We start from the raw sequence: 20,758 nt of genomic DNA on the forward strand, positions 1-20,758 counted from the left end.
CCTACACCGAAACCCCAGAGGCTAGCCAGGAAACATTCTACACATTCTTCCAGAGAAAATGGAAGGACTTAGAGTTGATTTGATGAAACTCAGTTAAAAACATAATTTTATGTTTCTTTTTAGGTGACTTAAAAACAAAAGCTGAATTTAGGGGGGGCCTTTCAGGGATTTTCTGACATTATTTTTGTACCTTTAACAAGTCAGTCTCTTACTTACATGACCCCACTTAGTTTTATTTTCTATTTTTTAAAAATATATTTTTATTGATTTCAAAGAGGAAGGGAGAGGAGAGACAGAAACATCAATCATGAAAGAGAATCACTGATTGGCTGCCTCCTGCATGCCCCCTACTGGGGATCGAGCCCAAAACCCAGGCATGTGCCCTGACCGGGAATTGAACCGTGACCTTCTGGTTCATAGGTTGATACTCAGCCACTGAGCCACGCCAGCCGGGCCCCACTTTGTTTTTGAGAGGACTATGTGTTGGGGTGAGGCAGGAGGTATTTTTTTTTTAAAAGGCCAGGACGGGTGCCTCTCTTAGTAATGCTGTCTTGCTTTGAATGAAATGACTCGGTCAAAAATCAATAAGCATTTTACCAGTTTATCATAAAAGAATGTCTTAAGTCCAAGGCTGCACAAAATCCCATGAGGCCCCCAAGACTAATTAATGTTTTCTTCTCTATCTTTGAACCGCAGAGCCCAGTACAGTAGTTCTCAACGTTGGCCACATGTTAATAACACCAAGGGCTTTAATCTCTGAGGATGGGCCCCAGAGATTAGTTATTTTAAAAGTTCTCCAAGTACTTCCAGCGTCCAATGTAACCAGCTCTATTTAATGCCTTCTCAACACATGGGTGCTTAAGAAACTAAGGTTTCTGATTAAGATGTGTGGGATGGCAATTCTATGAGTCAACAAAGGTCTGGAAGTACTAACAGGGTGGGAATGGTCTCACCAGTGTTGTCTCCCTTACCAAAAGTAAGAAGTATCTTACTAGACAATTTCTCTAATCCTTCCTCAAGGATATCTTTTTATTGATTTTAGACAGAGAAGAAGGGAGGAGGAGAGAGAGAAACAGCAATGTGAGAGAGAAACATCAATCAGTTGCCTCCCATATGCACCCCAACCTGGGTATGTGCCCTGACTGCTGGATGGGATGAGGCTCCAACCAACTGAACGTGTGTGTATATGGTTTTAAAAAATTTAAAAATGTCCTCTATCGGCCAGGGTTATTAGACGATTTTAATAGCATGCATCGGAAAGCAATATTTCCTGATTTCATATTTTAAATTGAGAACATCAGTAAATATTTCAGCCACTAAAAGAGTCCTTGTTATGAATATACAGGTACATAGAATATTCTGAAAATTGCTGATTTTTTAAAAATTTGCCTGTCTTCTCAGTCATGTGTATTCTCCTCTTCCCTCTCCCTACAACAACAAAAGAATGTAAAATCCCCCTGGAAAATATTTTCACAAGGGCCGACTAAGTTTCAGCATTTACTCTTTACAACTATTACTACTGTGAAAAATTATAATAACAAATAATGATGGTATACCTAAAATTTATTGAGTGCTTACTACGTGCTAGCAATTGTGCTAAGAAATTTACAAATATTTCCTACTGTGCTAATCATGGCTCAAAGGGCCATTTTGATGAGGAAAAGGAAGAAACTCAGAGAAGTACTTAACTCATCCAAAGAACTCAGTTGGTGCTGGAATGTAACCCAGGTCTGTTTCCGCCAGAGCCCATGGCATTTTTAAAAAAAGATATTTTTATTGCTTTCAGAGAGGAAGGGAGAGGGAGAGAGAGATAGAGAAACATCAATGATGAGAGAGAGAAACATCAGTGATGAGAGAGAATCATTGACTGGCTGCCTCCTGCCCCCCATTGGGGATCCACCCTGCAACCCAAGCATGTGCCCTTGACCGGAATCGAACCCGGGACCCTTCAGTCCACAGACTGACACTCTATCCACTAAGCCAGACCAGCTAGGCTGAGCCCACGGCATTTACTGCTACTCAAATGCCTCCAAGGGCAGTGCCTTTCCCACCAGAGTGTGCCAGGGGTGGAAAAACAGTCAAATGTTTCTCCTCAAACAGGATTCCACTTTGAGATACTAAAGTAGTAAGCAGATTTCTTTTCAGAGGTGCTTCAGGGATGACCACTTGCAGGGCCTTAGGGCTAACACACACATCATCTCAGAATCTGGGCCTGTGTTCACATCCACTCTGCTTCCCTAGTTCAGGCCGAAACCCTACAATGGCCTTGCCATACCTGAGGCAGTTATGTTAGTTAAATAAAAAACACACAAAAGTAACAAAAAAGATAAAACAAGAGCATGCAAACACATACCGTGCTCTAATCTTTCATAGTCTGAGTCCAGGAGAAATGTTTTAAAGCGATTAGATACGTAGTGGAAAGCCAAGAACTTTAAGTAATAGAGGTTGAATTCAAACTCGGTTGGATACTGGTTGTGAACCTGAAACACACAAGGCAAAGAAAAGAGTAAGAATCAAACCAGACAAAATGTGGAGGACATGCCTCTGAGCGCTGACTGAGGTGTGCAGGACACTGTGTGGCCACTTATCCGCACCCCTGCCATGAGTGAGGGTGGGAGGGAACCAGCCTTACCGCACCTTGCATGTGCCAGACGCCTTGCGAGGGTTTGTTATAACAATCTCACTTACTCTCCACACTGCTAACATAATCTCACTTAATCTGCATAACAACACTGCAGGATCAGCATTGTTTTTCTGACTTTACTGAGACATACAACACTGTGTAAGTTTAAGGTGTACATGTGATAATTTGATATGCATGTCTCTTGTGAAATGATTACCACAGTAGGGTTATAGTTAGCAACTTTTAAGTATTGTATTATTACCTACTAGAGGCCTGGTGCACGAATTCATGCACAAGTGGGCTTTGGCCTGGCCTGCGGGATTGGGCTGAAACTGGCTCTCCGACATGCCCCGAGGGGTCCCGGAGAGGGTGCAGGCCAGGCTGAGGTTACCCCATCAGTGCACAATTGGGGCCAGGGAGGAACGTGGGAGGTCGGTCAGCTGGGGAGGGACCGCGAGAGGGCTCCAGGGCATGTCTGGCCTGTCTTGCTCAATCCCAATCGGCCAGACCCCAGCAGCAAGCTAACCTACCAGTCAGAGCGTCTGCCCCTGGTGGTCAGTGTACATCATAGCAAGCAGTGGAGTGGCCTTAGCATATCATTAGTTTGGTTGAACAGCCGACCAGATGACCAGACACTTAGCATATTAGGCTTTTATTATATAGGACTAGAGGCTGGGTGCATGAAAATTTGTGCACTGGGCCTGTGTTCACATCTGATCAGGGGAAGACACCGCCCCCATCATCCCGCTGCTGCTGCCACTACCGGCTGCGGCGGCTCTGAGGCCAGAGCCCCGGGCCTCGCAGCGCTGTGGCTTTGTCCAGATGAACGTCTGCCCTAATTAGCATACTACCCTTTTATTAGTATGGTCAATCACCATGCTGTGCATTGGGTCCCCAGAACTTCTTATAATTTTAAGTGTTTACCCCTTGACCCACATCCCTTGTCCCTCACTCCCCAGACCCTGGCAACTACCATTCTGCCCTGTTTCTATGAGTTTGGCTTTTTCAGATTCTACATCCAAGTAAATTCATACAGTGTTCATCTTTCTATGACTTATTTCATTTAGCATAACGCACTCAAGTTGTTGCAAATGAAAAAATTTCCTGATTTCCTCATGGCTGAATAATATTTCTTTATCCATTCACCTGCAGGTGGGCACAGGTTGTCTCCATGTCTTGGCTATTGTGAAAAATGCCACAGTGAACAGGGGAGTGCCAATATCTCTTTGAGATTGTGATGGCATTCCCTCAAATATATATCCAGAAGTGGGACTGCTGTGTCATATGGTAGTTTTATTTTCAGTTTTTTTGAGAAACCTCCATACTGTTTCCACAGTGGCCGTACCAATTTACATTCCCACTAACAGCAAACACGGGTTCCCTTTTCTCTGCATCCTCACTAACAATTTTTACCTCTTGTCATTTTGATAATAGCCATCCTAACAGGTATGGCATGATATTTCATTGTGGTTTTGATTTGCATTTTCCTTATGATTAGTGACGTTGAGAACTTTTTCATGTACCTAGTGGCCATTTGTATGTCTTCTTTGGGAAAATGTCTATTCAGTGCCTCTAAATATAGGCTGAGGATGAGCAAGATTAAGCAGTTTATCCAACATCATTCAGCAGGAACAAGTGAGCCCAAATGTGAACTCTGCCTTGTTCGGCTTCAAGATCTGTGCCCCATTCACTACCTTACACTGTGCAAGGCACTTGACCAGGGGTGGGCAAACTTTTTGACTCGAGGGCCACAATGGGTTCTTAAACTGGACCGGAGGGCCGGAACAAAAGCATGGATGGAGTGTTTGTGTGAACTAATATCAATTCAAAGTAAAGGAGCGGAGGCGAGAGCAAGAGAACCCTCCGCTCTTTCGGCTCAGCGGGCCAGATAGAACAGCCGAACGGGCCGGATCCGGCCCGCGGGCTGTAGTTTGTCCACGGCTGAACTTGACACATAGAAATGAACATGAGTTATGGTTCTTATTTTCCAGGCACGTGTGGTGAATTAGTATGTAATGTAACAATAAAAGTTGTACTTACATAAGTTTGGTGGTGAAAGGAATGAGGAGAGAAGGTCATTCAGGGAGATAACAAGGGAGGTTTTCTGGACAAAAGAAATGTGTGCCTGCCTGAAGGCAATGTAGAAGGAGCCATTCAGAGAGAACAAATCATATAGAAAGAAATGGTAACTAAGAGAACGAGGCCCTGGGAAAACAAGAATGAACAAGGCGAAGGGCCCAGAAATAGGAACAGTCTTGGAAATGAGAAGGGACAGAGGAATAGATAAAATAGAAAGATATATTCAAGTGCCAAAGGAAGGCAGAGGAGCTCATGCCTTTTAACCCTACATTTTCATCAGTAGATAGGCAGTGAGATCACTGGACACAGCCATAAAGATAAGGGAATGCCATGGGAGGGAGGGAGCGAGGCTGAGCCTGGACCAGTCCCCGGGCCCCAGCATACTTCAGGAGGCTTCGTGCAGACTCTGTGGAACCATCTTTTGTTGGCAGAGGGTAGACTGATGACCTCGTGACACTCTCCAACCCCCCAGCAAGCTCACCTCTGCATTCTTCAAACAATCTCTTGGGACTAGTTAGAGAATTTTGTTTGCTTGAGATAAGTTCCAATCATAGTTGTCCTTGCTAAAAAGCTGTTTTAAATGAACACTGCTGGCAGGCTGTCCAAGAGCCAGCTTTTCTCTCCATGTTTAACTTGGCAACGTGGACCCATACTTGTCAGCCAAAGTGAGCAGTCATGTGGATAATATGCCAATTGCCCAATAGATCAATGGGAATTTAAAGTCATAATCCAATATCACTGATTTATCAGTTTGATAGAAACCTAGTTTTCTATGATGATGAAAAGTTTTTCCTTTCTCCAACACTTTCTTATTGGCTCTTAAATTGAACTAAAATTTTAGCTCAAAGGAGTACAAAATAATTTTAGGAAGACTTAAGAGAGTTGTACTCTGATGCAGTGGAGTTGCGCTCCTGCCCTGAGCCACTGCCCTTCCTGTTGCATCAGGCTCCAAGGACAGGAGAGCTTGGGACAGCTGTGACAAGGCTCTGAAGGGCTAGGGAGTGCGCCATATGCCAGGTTTTTTTTAGAACTGTAAGCATATGTATTATGTATGAGTTTCCTTGTCAGTGAAAACGAAAGGAATAAACATGGGTCTCCTGTGATTACTACGGTATGTTATATGAGCAATGAATTACAAAGCTTAAGCATACTTGAAGCGTTTATACTTATAATTAAATAAAACATAAGTTAATCTAATACATATTTAATGATCAATATTATTTTGCAGCATAAAAATAAGTTCATGTAAAGTGGTTATTATAATTAGCAACACTTTCTTCTATTTCTAAAATGAAAAATACACTTTTAAAAAACAGCTTTCTTTCCTTGCTTTGTTAGCCCACTACGTCTTTGGCTCAAATATTAACCATGTCCTGTAGTGCAACAATCCTCTTTCAGACACTGTCCCTCTGGATACAAACGCACACCAGAAGACATGGGCCCTGGGTGTGGCGTTCCACTAGGCGGTTCTCAGGGGTTCCCGGCTCCTTTCTGAAGCGTCGTACAAACCTGTAGTTCCCTTCATGACCTGTCATTTAGTGCAATGGCTCCTGGCTCCTGGTTCGGAATCAACAGCACCACTCCAAGGGACCAGCGTGTGCATGATGGAGAGGGGGTGGCAGGACCGAAGGAGACAGGCCTAGGAGGATGGAACTTGGTTCCTTACCATCTGAGCGTCTCAGGGAAGAGAAACCTACAATGTGCTTAGGCAGCATGAGCTCCAAGAACAACTGTGCCCTAAGAGCCCTTGGATTAAGCCTCAGGAGCCGCAGGCCAGGCCCCGGGCTCACTGTGTTCAGGGAAGAAGAGTCAGAGCTACAGTATTTCCACGGACCCCGACCACAACAAGCCCTAAAAACTCTTAAAACACTTTTATTAAACAAAGCCCCAGAAAACAACACATTTCCCTCAAGACCATTCACCACAGAAACCACTCGCCTCATACACATCTGTATTTTTCCTGGATTATTCTGATATTTAATACCCTGAGGAATATAATTTTGAAGACCCACTTCTGATGTAAAGTAGCATGGAAATGATAGTGAGTATGACCTTAAGTTGAACTTACAGGCATTTCAGGGAGATCACATGCTGGGACTAGAAGCAAAACTCCTCTACAAGTGGAAATGCCTTCACAGCCCATTGTACTGAGTGACTGGCCTCACCACAGACCCTGAGGAGCACTAGTGTGTGTGTGTGTGTGTGTGTGTGTGTGTGTGTGTGTGTGTGTGTGTGTGTGTGTGTGTCTGCAGCTGTGTGCCACACCGACACCTGTAGGTGCTAATGCTTGGAGCGGAAATACAGTCTGCCTCCAAACTGGGGTCAATTATCAGGTCTATTGGAAGAGGAAGCAGATGCCAAGCAATTTGTTGTCTTTTGTTTGCTTTTTTTTTTTTACTCTTTAGTAACAGTTTAAGCAACAAGCATGCAAGAATTTCTCAATGAAAAATTGGATTGACCTTCCTCCTGCACATTTCTCCCTAAGCAATCACTGATTTGCTTTTACTTTATATAAATGGAATCATAAGTATGTACTTTTGTCTGCCTTTTTCCACTAAGTGCAATTATTTGGGATATATGCATGTTATCAGTAATTAATTCCTTTTTATAGTTAAGTAGTATTCCATTGTATGATATTACTACAATTTGTTTATTCATTCTCCTGTGGACAGACATTGGGTTGCTTCTATATTTTTGGTTATCCTATATAATAAAGGCTAATATGCAAATTGTCCCCACGGGTGGGAGTTCGACCGACTGGGAGTTAGATGTGCACTGACTACCAAAGCAAGCAGCCGGGGGAAGGGAGGCCCTGGCCAGCAGCCAGCAGCTGCTAGGGACCCTACCCACACACGAATTTTGTACACTGGGCCTCTAGTTACATATAAAACTGCTATGAACAGTTATGCACAAGTCTTTGTAGGGCATAAGCTTTCATTTCTCTTGCATAACCGTCTAGTAATGAAATGCAGAGTCATATGGAAACGGGTATGTTTAGCTTTTTAAGAAATGACCAAATGGTTTTCCCAAATGGTTTTACAACTGTATATTCCCATCAGCAGTGTTGGGAGTTCCAGTTCCTCCACATCCTTGTCCACATTGGAGGTAGTCAGTCTAAAAATATCAGCCGTTGAAACAGGTATGTAGTGGAATCTCATTGTGATTTTAATTTGCATTTCATAATGACGCATGATCCCAAGTATCTTTTCATTTGCTTATTTGCTAGCTGTATATCTTTGGTGAAATACAAATGTTTTGCCCATAAGAAAAGTAAGTTGTTCGTTTTCTTATTGTTAAGTTTTGCATGTATCATTTACAAATATTTCCTTCCACTCTGTGATTTTTCTTTCCACTTTCTTAAGTGATTTTTGAAGTTTTTAATTTTGAAAAAGTCTAATTTATCAATCTGTTCTTTTATGAATTATGCTTTTGGCGTTGAATCTAAGATATCCTTGCCTAACCCAAGGTCACAAAGATTTCTTCCTATGCTTTCCTTTAAAAGTTTTATAGTATTAGATCTTATATTTAGGTCTATGGTCCCTTTTGAGTTAATTTTTATATTGGTGCTAAGAATGGATTAATTTTTTTTGGTATATCTGACATATGTCAAATTGGCATCATTTGTTGGAAAGTCTATCCTTTCTCTACCGGTTGCTTTGCATCTTCATAAAAAACCAATTTTCCATATATCACATATGTGTGGGACTATAGACTTTATTCTATTTCATTGATTTATTTGTCTAACTTTACATCAATTATTACAGTCTTGATTACTATAGCTTTAGAGGAAGTCCTGAAATCAAATAGTGCTATTCCTTCATTTTTTTTCTTTTTCAAAGTTGTTTAGAATATTCTAGATCCTTTGCATTGCCATATGGATTTTAGAGTTAGCTTGTTAATTTCTACAAAATAGCATCCTGGGCATTTGATTGTGACTTCATTGAATCTTATTTGGGGAGAGTGGCATTTTAACAATATTAAGTCTTCTGACCCATAAACAAGAGGTATCTCCTGATTCATTTAAGTCTTTACTTTCAGTAATGTTTTCTAGTTTTCAGTGTCCAGGTCTTTAACAAATATTGTTAGATTTCTTTCATGTTTTTATGGTACTATTGTAAATGGTAATGATTTTTAAATCTCAATATTCCAATGGTTAATTTTTCATAGAGTCCATAAATAATTATGTTGCTTCTGAATAAAATAGTTGTACTTCTTCCTTTCTAATGTGGATGTCTCTATTATTATTACTTTCTTGCCTTATTGCATGGCGAGGACTGTTAGTACAACATTGGGAAGTGGTGAAGCAGACATCCATGTCTTGTTCCTGATCATAGGGGTACAGTATTTCGTCTATTAAGTATGATGTTAGCTATAGGGTTTTAAAATAAATACCATCTATAGTTTGAGCAAGTTCCCTTCTACTTCTGGTATTCTGAGAATTTTTACAGGGAATAAATGTATTTTGTCAAATCCTTTTGTTGCATTTATTGAGATGACCATATGGTTTTTATTTTTTAATTTCTTAATATGGTGAATTACACTGATTGATTTCAAATGTGAAACCAAATGTATTCCTGGGATAAATCTTGCTTAACCATGGTATATTATTTAAAAAATATATTGATGTAAATGGCTTTGATTTGCTAACTTTTTGTTTAGATGATTTGAATCTATGATCATCAGGGATACAGGTGTATAGTTTTCTTTTACTGTCTTCATCAGGCCAAGGTAATGCTGGGCTCACAGACTGAGTTGAATATATTCTCTTGGCATCAATTTTCTGGACGAGTTTTTTTGTAGAATTGCTATTATTTCTTCCTTAAATACTTGGTAGAATTTACCAGTGAAATCACTTGGGCTTGAAGTTTTCAGCATGGAAATGTTTTAACTACAATTTAAACTTCCTTAATATGCCTATTCAAGTTATGTATTTTTTCTTGAGTATGATAGTTTATGTTTTTCAAGGAATTTGTCCACTTCACCTACTTGTTGATTCCTTTGGTACAAACTGTTATAATATTCCCTTATGGTCATTTTAATACCTATAGAATGTGTAGTGATGTCATTGTTTCTAATATTGATAATTTGTGTCTTCTTTCTTTGATGAGTCTGGCTAGAGGTTTATCAATTTTATTAAACTTTTCAAGTTGGCACAGAGATTTTTGGGCCCTAAAGGCAAGTCTGCTTCAAATAAATTTAGCCTTATTATATTATGTAGAATGATAAGCATCTTGGCCAATAAATTAATCCTTTATAAGCATTTCCCAAAATATGTTGATAAATAGAGTTACGCTTATCTTAGGCATCATCTGAATTCTGTTGTTCAAAGTAATTTTGTATGTATCCTTTTTCCCCATTAAAAAAAACCTTCATTGTTGAGAGTATTATAGATGTCCACCCACTCCCTCGCCCCTCCCTCCCCCCCCATTACTCCCCTCCTTCCCAGGTCTTCACCACCCTATGGTCTGTATCCATGGATAATGCATATATGCACATAAGTTCTTTGGTTAATCTCTTCCCATCCCCCTCCCCACTTCCTTCTGAGAATTTTGTATGTATCTTGATGAAGATAAAAAATAAACAGATTTAAAAGTTTAAGCTATGTGAAGCATTTTAGTTTTGTTTTCCATTATGGAGTGAAATCTGCCAATTTCACTTATTTATGAGAAGAGAATCTGAAATGGAATTTGGAGAAACATGAATTTATAGAGTCTTATTTTTTGCCATGGGCCATTTAGTACTTTGTAAAATTTAAAGGCCCATAAAAATAAGCTATGACTCAAATCCCAGAAAAGATCAACATTTTGGGAATAAAATATAATAAGTTAAAATTGGATTTGCTTTCAGGAACTACAAATATTAAGCCACAAAAGATCCTATAGAGAATGGTATCAACATTCTAGACATACCCTAGAAAAATAAGTAACTAATATTAGTTTTTGTTATTTCACAGATTAAGTTTAACAAACATTAATTGTGTATTTTGTACTGTGCTAATCACTTTACATAGATTTTAAATCCTTTATACATATATATAAACCAAAGCACAGAGAGGTTTAAAATTTGTTAAAGATCAAAAATTAGTAAGTGAGACTGAATACAAACTCAGATTTACTTTATGGCTCATATAGTAAAAGCTTTAATGCAGACACCAAACTCTTGAGTATGCCATGAATCCATTAGCTGCAGCTATTTTGCCAATATTACTGGATACATTTTAAAGTTACCAACCTGTGTAAGGGCAGCTTAGCTCCTCATACATATGCTCACAAGGGAAGCTCATATCTTCAAAGGTAAAACAGCTTTTGTCTTTGAAATAGGACTGATCATAGTGCTGGCATACATAACTGTGAGGAGAATCACTACAAAGCCAGACCACAATGAGTCAATTTACAACTTGAATAAACTTCAAAGGCAAAATTATAACTGTTATTTGTTTTCCTCAAAGTGGGAAATAATAAAGAAGTTCTAAGATGTCCTCAAAGACTTACTGCAATGCTGAAATAAAGGAGCTACTCTCTTATACTTCATGTTTTCATTGATATTACACATATTTTCCCCCTTGGTGTTATATTTTTAAAAGGAATTTTAGGCAAAGATTTCATTTTTGTGCTTTGGATGTATTTTCCTTTTGAATGTGGTTCAACTATTTCAAGAAAAGGAAGCAGCCTGTAATGATATCATTTGAGCTAAGCCAATTTCTTTTAGAAGTAACAAAAAAATCTGCCAGATGTTGCTATTATGAAACAGTGATCTAGCATTTATAATTCATCTGACACCTGGATATACTGGCGTAAACAATGGCTTTTTATATGATGAGGCAGTTCTAATTTAAGATCAATGCTTCATCTGTTTTCTTTGTAACTCTTACTAGTATTAGCACTAATGCACAAGTCTGGGCATATTTCCATGGACTGCCTTTTGGCCTTCAGCGTGTTAGGAATGGTGAACAGCAGCGAACATATTCCACCTGGGGAAGTTTCGCCTGCTGCTGCGTAATTTTGCACTTATTTTTAAAATGTTGTTGGGTCTGCCTTTGCTTTGTGCCGCTGAGAGACTGAGGACAGCACTAATTTGAATTGTCTGGCAAAAGCCAGAGTCGTGTAAAGCGCCAGTGTTCACTCGAAAGGCATTCAGAGACGGCAGTTTCTAATGCCCAGGCTCAGTGCGAAGGAGATGATGACACACTGCCTTATAATTAAGTCAGCGAGAGTCAGAAGCACTATTTGTTAACCACAGTCTTCTAGAGTCTCCAGTTTTTCAATGAATAAACAATCCCTTTTCAGCACAAAATAATTTCCTTTATCAAAGCTGATACCTATCATAGCCACCCACCCATGAAATCCTGCAATTAAGGTCACATGCTCGCTCTGCCACGACTTGTCTGCACTCAGGTGATTATGTATAGGGTTCTAGGTCAAAGCAGGGTTCAGATAAATTTTTAACATGGTACAGGCAGATCTGAAATCATACAAAAGGGGTCTTTAGACCCGGAACAATATTATTTTCTACAGTTTGTGAAGCATTCACTTAGAAATAACTGAGCTTTCATCAAACGGTTTTCAAAGTCAGAACTAACTGGTTTACATGGAACATTTGAATTTTAAGTCCTTATTTAAAATAAAGTTACCAGAAATTAAACATACACCTCAAGTTAGTTTATAGAACTTAACATGATGTGATTTTAGCATCTACTAAATAATCAAATTTTCAATCTTTTACAACATACTAACAAAGGTACTAGGAAAACTGGACTACCACACCAGAGATGTTACAGATGCACAAAATTCTGACAGGGAGAGCCAAGATCAGGAGTGGTTTTCTTTAGGAAACAATGCTACCAAAAATATGGGAACAGAAGTAATTTAAAATGTTTAAGACATAGCAAACCGACAATTGACTCCAAATTGCCATTTAGTATGCTTTGTATTATAGGATATAAAAACTACTCTCATCTATAGAATGTTAAGCTGACATCCAAGACAATCAAAGCCTCCCATATTTAATATCCCACTCTTTTCTGGTTGTACCAAAAAATAAACAAACAGCAAATGATTTCACCTCTTTAAAAAAAGCACTGACACAAAAAAATAGGATGTGGTAAAATTTCCTCCTTCTTAAAAATGTTTCTAGAGCCACTGAAAAACTTGCATTTACAGAATAGTTGATAAAAATATTCCTCTGGATTGTACAAGAAGGGAGACAGGGACCACGGATAAGACGGTCTATGATATTTCAGACTTGGCTTCTTTCTCTCTTGCTTCATCTGAGGCTGGACTCCCCTGGATTTTAGTTTCTCCCTTTTCTGCAGGTAGAAAATCTCCTTTAGGTTCCTGGTCAGCCGCTTCGGCCTGCTTTCCCTTTGCTCCCCTTTCCCTTTGGCTTGCACTTTTTTGTCTGCAGATTTATCCTTTTTTGCCGCCTTTTTTGGCTTCGTTTCCACTTTTGCAGGAACAGGTTTGGCTGACAACCTTGCCGACTTCCTCTTGGGCTCCTCCTTGGCAGAGCGGGCCTTTCTCTTGGGTATCCTGGTGGCTTCTCGAACCTGGGCTGCCTGGCTGCTGCCACTTCTCTCGCCGCCCAAGCTTCTTGGACTCGCGATGGGGGCAGGGGGAGCTTTGCCTGGCTTTTTTCACAACCAAAATGATTTTAAGATTCACCATGTTTTTGTGTATATTATTATTTGATTCCTTTTGCTTGCTGAGTAGTATTCCTGTGTATGAATACACCTGAATTTGTTCATCTGCTCACCGACTGAGGGGCATGCTACCCTTTCCTCGTCACACCCATCCCCTTCCTTTCATTCACTTTAAGCCCTGGCAAGCATTTATTCTCTAGCTCGATATTCTTGTCATTTTGAAAATGTTATATAGAAATGGAATCATATAGTGTGGTGACCATTTGAGACGGCTTTTTTCCCTTTCTCTCAACACAATGCTCTTGAGATCCATTCACGTTGCTGCATGTATCAACAGTTCATTCCTTCTTTATTGCTGAGGTGTATGCCATGGTATGGATGTAATGGTTTGCTTAGCCTTCACCTATTGTAGGACACTTTGTCCACTTCCTGCCTCCAGTTTTTGGCTATTATAAATAAAACTTGTATAAACAATACTTTTATATTTGAGGTGAGTTTCTTATAAGTAGCATATAGTTATGTCATAATATATTTAGGCCATTTCCATTTAATGTGATTATTGCTATGTTAGAGCTTAAATCTGCCATTTTACTTTGTTTTCAGTCTGTTCTATTTTTTTAGATTTTATAATGTATTTTTATTATTTTTTAACCTGGTTACAAGTGTAATACATCATGATACTAAAATCTTTGTTTTCTTTTCCCTGACTTCTGTGGATCACCTGAATACTTCTTAAAATTCTATTTTGATTTATCTATAGTGTTTCGGGTGTACAGCTTAGTAGTTAGACAGTCATATACTTTACATATTTTTCCACCAATATTTCCAGTACCCAGCTTTATATAGCTTTCTTAGTGGTTGTATTATATTCTATATCTTACCACACTTTACTGACATTTTATTGCTTTCAGTGAAGTGTAGAAACCTTGCTTCCCTTTATGTTCTCCCACCCTATATAATAAAGAGCTAATATGCAAATGGTCATCATGCCCTCATGCCATCACAATCCATCACCAGGAGGCTGTGTGTGCAGCGAGGCGTGCACAGGTGGGCGGGGACTTGACACTACATGTGTGGTGCGGAGGTGGGACCCCTGGCTCCGGCCTATCTCTTTGGGGCAATCCATCGAGGAGCCCTGGATGGGTGGGCTGGGCCTACCTCTTTGGGGAGATCAATTGCAGGGCTCCTGCACTGTGAGAGGGCACAGGCCAGGCTGGGGGACCCCTTCCCCCGAGTGAACGAATTTCGTGCATTGGGCCTCTAGTTTAAAATATAATGGTCTTGCCCTGGCCAGTGTGGTTCAGTTGGTTGATATCATCCTGTACACCAAAAGGTGGTAGGTTTGGATTCCTGGTTCGGGCACATACCCAGGTTCCGGATTGGATCCCCAATTGGAGTGCATGCAGAAGGCAACCAATCAGTTTTTCTTTCTCACATCAATGTTTCTCTCTCTCTCTTCCTCTTTCTAAAACAAAACAAAACAAAACAAAACAATTGTCTTAACTATTTCTTCCACACATATTGAGAACCACATCAACTATCAAACAATTTAGAAAACTCAAAAGACGAAAAGTCTACTGTATTTACCCATATTTTCCTTTCTGCTATCCCAAGATTCCTTCTCTTATCATTTATTTTCTTTTTAAGTATATTTTTATTGATTTCAGAGAGGAAGGGAGAGGGAGAGAGAGATAGAAACATCAATGATGACAAGGAATCATTGATTGGCTGCCTCCTGCATGTCCCACACTGGGGATCAAGCCTGCAACCCAGGCATGTGTCCCAACCGGGAATCCAACCGAGACCTCCTGGTTCATAGGTCGACACTTAACCACTGATCCACGCTGGCCGGGCCTATCATTTATTTTCTGTTTGAAAAATTTCCTTTAGTCATTTAGGAAATCTATAATTCATTTCAAATAAATTTTCGTGAATGATGTAAAGGGCATAGAGATAGCCAGTTATTCCAAAAGATGGAAAGCCACTGCTAATGGGTATAGTTTCTTTTGGGGGTGATTTTTGTTCTAAAATTGATTGTGGTAATTGTACAAGTCTGAATAATATACTAAAAACTTTTAAATTATACACTTTAAATAAAATTCCAATTTACACAGTGAATCAAAAAGCTGATCAAGTAATTCATAGAATAAAAAACCAAAAATGTAACTGGTACACCAAATTGGCCTCTTCAGAAGACCTGGTTTTAATTATTATTCCTGAAAACATTCCCACCTTTCCTTCTAATACATGGTTGAAGCCAATGTATTTCAAAAAGGCTCACTGTTCTGACAAATACGTTTGATATGTCAGAGCCCATTCATTGTTGTGGTGCAGATGAAGCAAAGCTGGAAATGTTAACCCTGTTCTCCTTGGCCAATTTAGCACTGGTGCCAATGCAAACCCAGTGCCATCTGATTCTCAAGCCCAATCCTGACCAAGGCCCCATTAGAAGTTTTATCTAATGTGCCTGAGATGAAGGTAGGAAGGAGTCTACAGCATTCACATCTACCCTACCCCATTCTCACTGGATTATATACCTGGTTTCTGTCTGGTCTCTTGCTTAGCCCTGATTAGGCCACCTAGTAGAACTGAGTCAGTGTTCTCAACCTCTTAGACTGGCTTGGCTGGGCCGATTCTTTCTCTAGGGCCGTGGTCGGCAAACTGTGGCTCACGAGTCACATGCGGCTCTTTGGCCCCTTCAGTGTGTCTCTTCCACAAAATACCACGGCCTGGGCGAGTCTATTTTGAAGAAGTGGCGTTAGAAGAAGTTTAAGTTTAAAAAATTTGGCTCTCAAAAGAAATTTTAATCGTTGTACTGTTGATATTTGGCTCTGTTGACTAATGAGTATGCCAACCACTGCTCTAGGGCTTAGGCTGTACTTATATTCCCAAGCACAAGCTCAAGTCCTCCCAAACTGGGAAGACTACCCTGCCATTACGTACTCTAGGTCAAACCTTCTTGGAGAATAAGCCCAAGTTTGCTCCTCTTCTTGGGAGATGGTAATTTAGAGTCGCCACTTCACATGGGGGGCCCAGCCAATAGCCAGGTCAGCTGTCCTAGTTTCAGAAACCAACTAGGTTTCTCCTCCATTCCCAGGAATCCACTGCTGAGACCTCAGGAAGTCTTAGGGCTGACTCCATCACTTATGGCATGAAGGCACTTGGCACAGCTCTGCAATGCTCAACAAATGCTAGTTTTCTTCCCTCATATCAAGTCAACTAGAGCATGCTCTACTCACCTGGTGCACACAGTCTAAGAACTGCAGGAAGACTGGAGTAAAACCACTACCCTGACAGTTGAGGGTCAAGCTGCTCCGCTGATTGAATTTATGACCAAAAGAGAGCCACTCTTTTTCAACCAACATCCGGAAGCCTTCAAGTGTCCTATAAAAGGGGTCACTGAGTAACTGCACCAGGGATGTCACCTAAGACACAAGCAGATGGACACTTATTATTTTCAGTCTGAAAAAACCCTCTTGCTAAGTCAAAGCACTCCCTCTTGATGATAGCTAACTCACCAACAAAGTTACCTAGGCAGCAAACTTGTTCACTAACTGCTCCAGGACAGCCAATTAAATTAATCCCACGAACTTTCTAGTAAAAATGAAAAGTCAAATGCATTTTGGCTACATGTTTTCTTTCAGAAAATCCAGATTTTAATTCTTACCTGGCTAGTTTGCTGACTGTGACTTTCTTCTAGGTTAATTAATGAGGCCAGAGGATCAGTTCAAACCTACAGCTACTTTTTGGCAGGCGTAGATTAATGTCTTACTATAGTTCACATTCAGACCTTTCCTTTTCACTCTGCAGTAAGTAAGGGAGGGGCTTAAAGGGAACCAGGGAAAGGACTGACAAAACCTGGGAAGGACGCCCCATGTCCCACCCTGCAGACCAAAGAGCGCCATGCACATGCCTGCCCGGTGCACCTGTGGTGTGGCACCCGATGCCCGAGCCAGAGCTGCAGGCTATGTAAGGCCTGGAAGCCCATGGCACAGAGCTTTCTGATGGACACTAGGAAGTGTTTAACACAGGACTTTTTCTGTCCATACAAATTAGTCACTATACAAAAGGTTCATCTGCAGAATTTAAAAACAAACGAACTGAAATACAAATTCATACATGTACAACCAAATATATGAGAATATGTGTAAGAGTTTACTTGTGCTGTGATGTCCCAGCCTTCTTCCAAACAGACCAACACGGAGGAACCATTCTCCAGTACCTCGGACACCACCACGGCCAGCTGCATTATCCTGTGAAGCTGAGATGGGGAAGGAGCCACGATTAGAGCCAGGGCTTTCTGAGCACCCAGAACAGACAGACTTGCTATCAGCCTTAGATAACCAAACAAGTTAGGGATAAAGTATCTGACCTAAACGTGAATTTTAAATACTTAAAGTTCTTTGTCAAAATAAAGATTAAGCAATGTGCTCAAGGGATACATGATGAAATAAACTGATCTTAAGTAATTTCCATTGAAGTGGAATATCTATAATTCTATAGAGTGGAAAAGTCAGAGATTCTAAGCAGCCTCCCAACACAGTTATTGGACTTAACATTTGTTTTTCTATGATGACATAGTAAGTTCTATAAAGATGTAGTAAGTTCTATTTTGGATACTCTTAATTTTTCTGGAATTAGATAGTGGGGATGTTTGCACAACTTAGTTATTATACTAAAAAGCACTGAATTGTACACTTTAAAAGGATGAATTTTATGATGAATGAGTTAAATCTTTAAAAAGGACACTCTTATTTGTCTGTATGGGAAGAAAACTTATACTTGCGCTTAGTTTTTAAAGCCAAGCCACTGACTCACAGTCTCCAATGAACCATTAGGGTGTGAGCACAGCATATAGATTTCAAAGCCAAACGTGCAACATCCTAGTTTTAAAAAGTATTTTAAGCACACTTGACATAATTTGCAGTATGAATCCAACTTTGAAATGAAATAGAAAACCCCTTATTTTAAACAGAGCTAGCTATTTTGTTTATTTACTAGAGGCCCGATGCACAAAATGTGTGCAAGGGGCTTGGCCCTCGCAGCCCTGGCTTCATTCAGAAAGTCATCTGGAAGGACGTCCGGAAGGTCATTCGGCTGTCCGGTCTAATTAGCATATTACGCTTTTATTATTATAGATTTTTATTATTTTTATTTTTTTGAGCTAGCTATTTTAAACACAGGAATAAGGCACACATCCTCTCCAGCACCGGGAAGCTCCTCACCCACTGTTCCTGTAGACAGCTATTTCCAGGCCTGAATTCTCTTGCTCTTCGCACTTGCTCTGAGTTAACTTTTGACATGCCAATATCGCAAGTAGAGCAATACTTTTTACTGTTTTTATTGGGGGGCACTAACTTCTGGTATGGATCTACTTTGGAGTAAGGAGCAAAACACAGAATGTACCAGAAACACAGATAAGCTGGGTGGTGGGAACAGTTTGGGCCTGGGCTCATAACTTAGGGACAGAAGGGAGTATTGATCAGCTCCTTTCGTGGGTTCTCAAAGGATCTGGTATAGCATTCATAGTAACATACACTGATACAGATTTATGTATTATGTTTTTATTAAAATTTTTTAATTGGGGGGGGAGAGAGAGAGAGAGAGAGAAAAATCAATGCATTCATTGGTTGTTTCTTTTATGTGCCCTGACTGGGGATCGAACCCACAAACTCGGCATATTGGGACAAAGCTCTAACCAACTGAGCTACCCAACCAGGGTTCATACCCTGATACAGATTTACAACTAATTGTATATGTGGCTGTTTTTCTATAGTTTAAGTACCTTAAAAATAGTTACTTCACTGGGTACTCACATAATTTTCTGGCTTTTTTTTTGCCTTTTAGTCCAATTCATTGTGGGAAACAACTATTTTTCCTCCTCAAGGGAGGCAGGAGGCTTGGAGGCAGAAGGGCCAGGTGACAGAGGGGCTGGAACTCATGCGGGGGGAGGGGGGAGGAGCAATGACCACAGCATCGGGGGCCTAAAGACAAGGCTGAGGCTGTAGTGCAGATATGTTCTTGGCCCAATGTCTGCGTCAGTGTCTAAAACATGCATGTCATAAATGTCTTTATGTGTGCTGGCATACCTACTTCTCCCTAATTTTGCAATAAGAGTTCAATTAAAACATCCCAAGCTTGACTTAGCTGAAGGAAGGATATGTGGTTTTCCCTTAACCTTAGGGAGGCCTCAGGGCACCCAAAGTGCCTGCAGTGGCTGTTTTGGGGTGTTAATCTAAAATCTAGAGACATGGACCAGGCAGAGACAAATGGAAGGTCAGACAGTAAGAGAGAAGGGCTCTTGGAGTCCTGGACCCTCACTCTATTGACAACAGAGCAGGAGGCCTAAAAATATATGCTGATTAAATTTATTACATATAAAGAAGTTTCCATCTAAAAATAATGACCTCCTCCTTAGCACCCTATGGAGACCAAGTTTTCAACTACAGAGAGATAAAAACCTGGGATGAAGAAGTCTACCTCTCATCTCATGTAGCATATGGGTTCCTGGAACCGAAAGGCTTTTAAGGAGGTACCCAGTAAAGGCAGATGGCGGGGCGTGGGGGAACACAATATCTCCCTCAAATATCAAAACTCTGTACATCCTTGAGGTCAAAGGCAAGTCGCTCCAGACATTACCTGTGGAAACCACTCGGAATCTCCCAGAGCTTTCAGGAAGGTCACGTCTGAGTCAGTAGGAATGGTGCTTGGGACACAGGCCCTCATCAACTTTTTAAAACTGGCTTTCACTTGTCGGATGTCATGAAATTCAACGGGAACAAACTCACAATTTAAAGCAAATTCTAACTTAAAGTTCTGTGGATAAAGATGCAGAGAATTAGGCAGTTGAAGTGTTATGGTAAAAGAGCAATTATTTCAACAGGGCAGTGCTTAAATGATATACAGTTATAGAGGCCAAGTAGCTGCAGAGGCTGCAATGGGTCAGGAAAATCAATCTTGTGTGGCTAGGTGTCCAGATTGCTGGAAAGTCCTTCAGTGAGGCCTACTGGTTTCACTTAGCTTGCTGTCATTCCGAGACCTTGAAGAGACTACTGGTAGGTGGGAACCTGATGGGCGCTTAAACTAGTAACATCACATATAAGCCAATATAAAGCCATGAACCCGGAAGTTTGGAGAGGACCAATGATACATGGACAGCATGGTTAATACAAAACTGCAAACGAAGTCTCCCGAGATGCACATGGTGATGAAAAGGCAATATGCTGCTGAGGTTCCAGAACTCTACATATTCAAGTTTGTAGAGATACACATATTTGTTTCTTATTAAACAAGTAAATCAGTCATTGGAAAAATGGAAAAAAAAGTGAAGATAAACACTGAGCAGGAAATAAAAAAAAATTCTACACAGTAAAACATGAAAGGCTTTGTTGATTTCTACCTTTGAGACAATATTTTTT

At 40.3% G+C, this 20,758-nt stretch overlaps 1 protein-coding gene across 6 annotated transcripts in view; it reads right to left on the reverse strand.

The window, feature by feature from the left end:
* SBF2 (SET binding factor 2) overlaps positions 1 to 20,758 on the reverse strand; it is a 399,474-nt gene that overhangs the window by 12,144 nt on the left and 366,572 nt on the right. For all 6 annotated transcript variants that reach the window (XM_080640377.1, XM_080640374.1, XM_080640375.1 and 3 more), the window contains 4 exons: positions 19,980 to 20,156; positions 17,500 to 17,601; positions 16,580 to 16,765; positions 2,354 to 2,480 (listed from right to left, as the gene is read on the reverse strand). In XM_080640377.1, coding sequence (XP_080496503.1) covers positions 2,354 to 2,480; positions 16,580 to 16,765; positions 17,500 to 17,601; positions 19,980 to 20,156 — 592 coding nt within the window. The remainder of the gene's footprint in view (positions 1 to 2,353; positions 2,481 to 16,579; positions 16,766 to 17,499; positions 17,602 to 19,979; positions 20,157 to 20,758) is intronic.

Source organism: Plecotus auritus (assembly GCF_963455305.1).
Source record: "Plecotus auritus genome assembly, chromosome: 9".
In the NCBI taxonomy this organism is placed as follows: Eukaryota; Metazoa; Chordata; class Mammalia; order Chiroptera; family Vespertilionidae; genus Plecotus; species Plecotus auritus.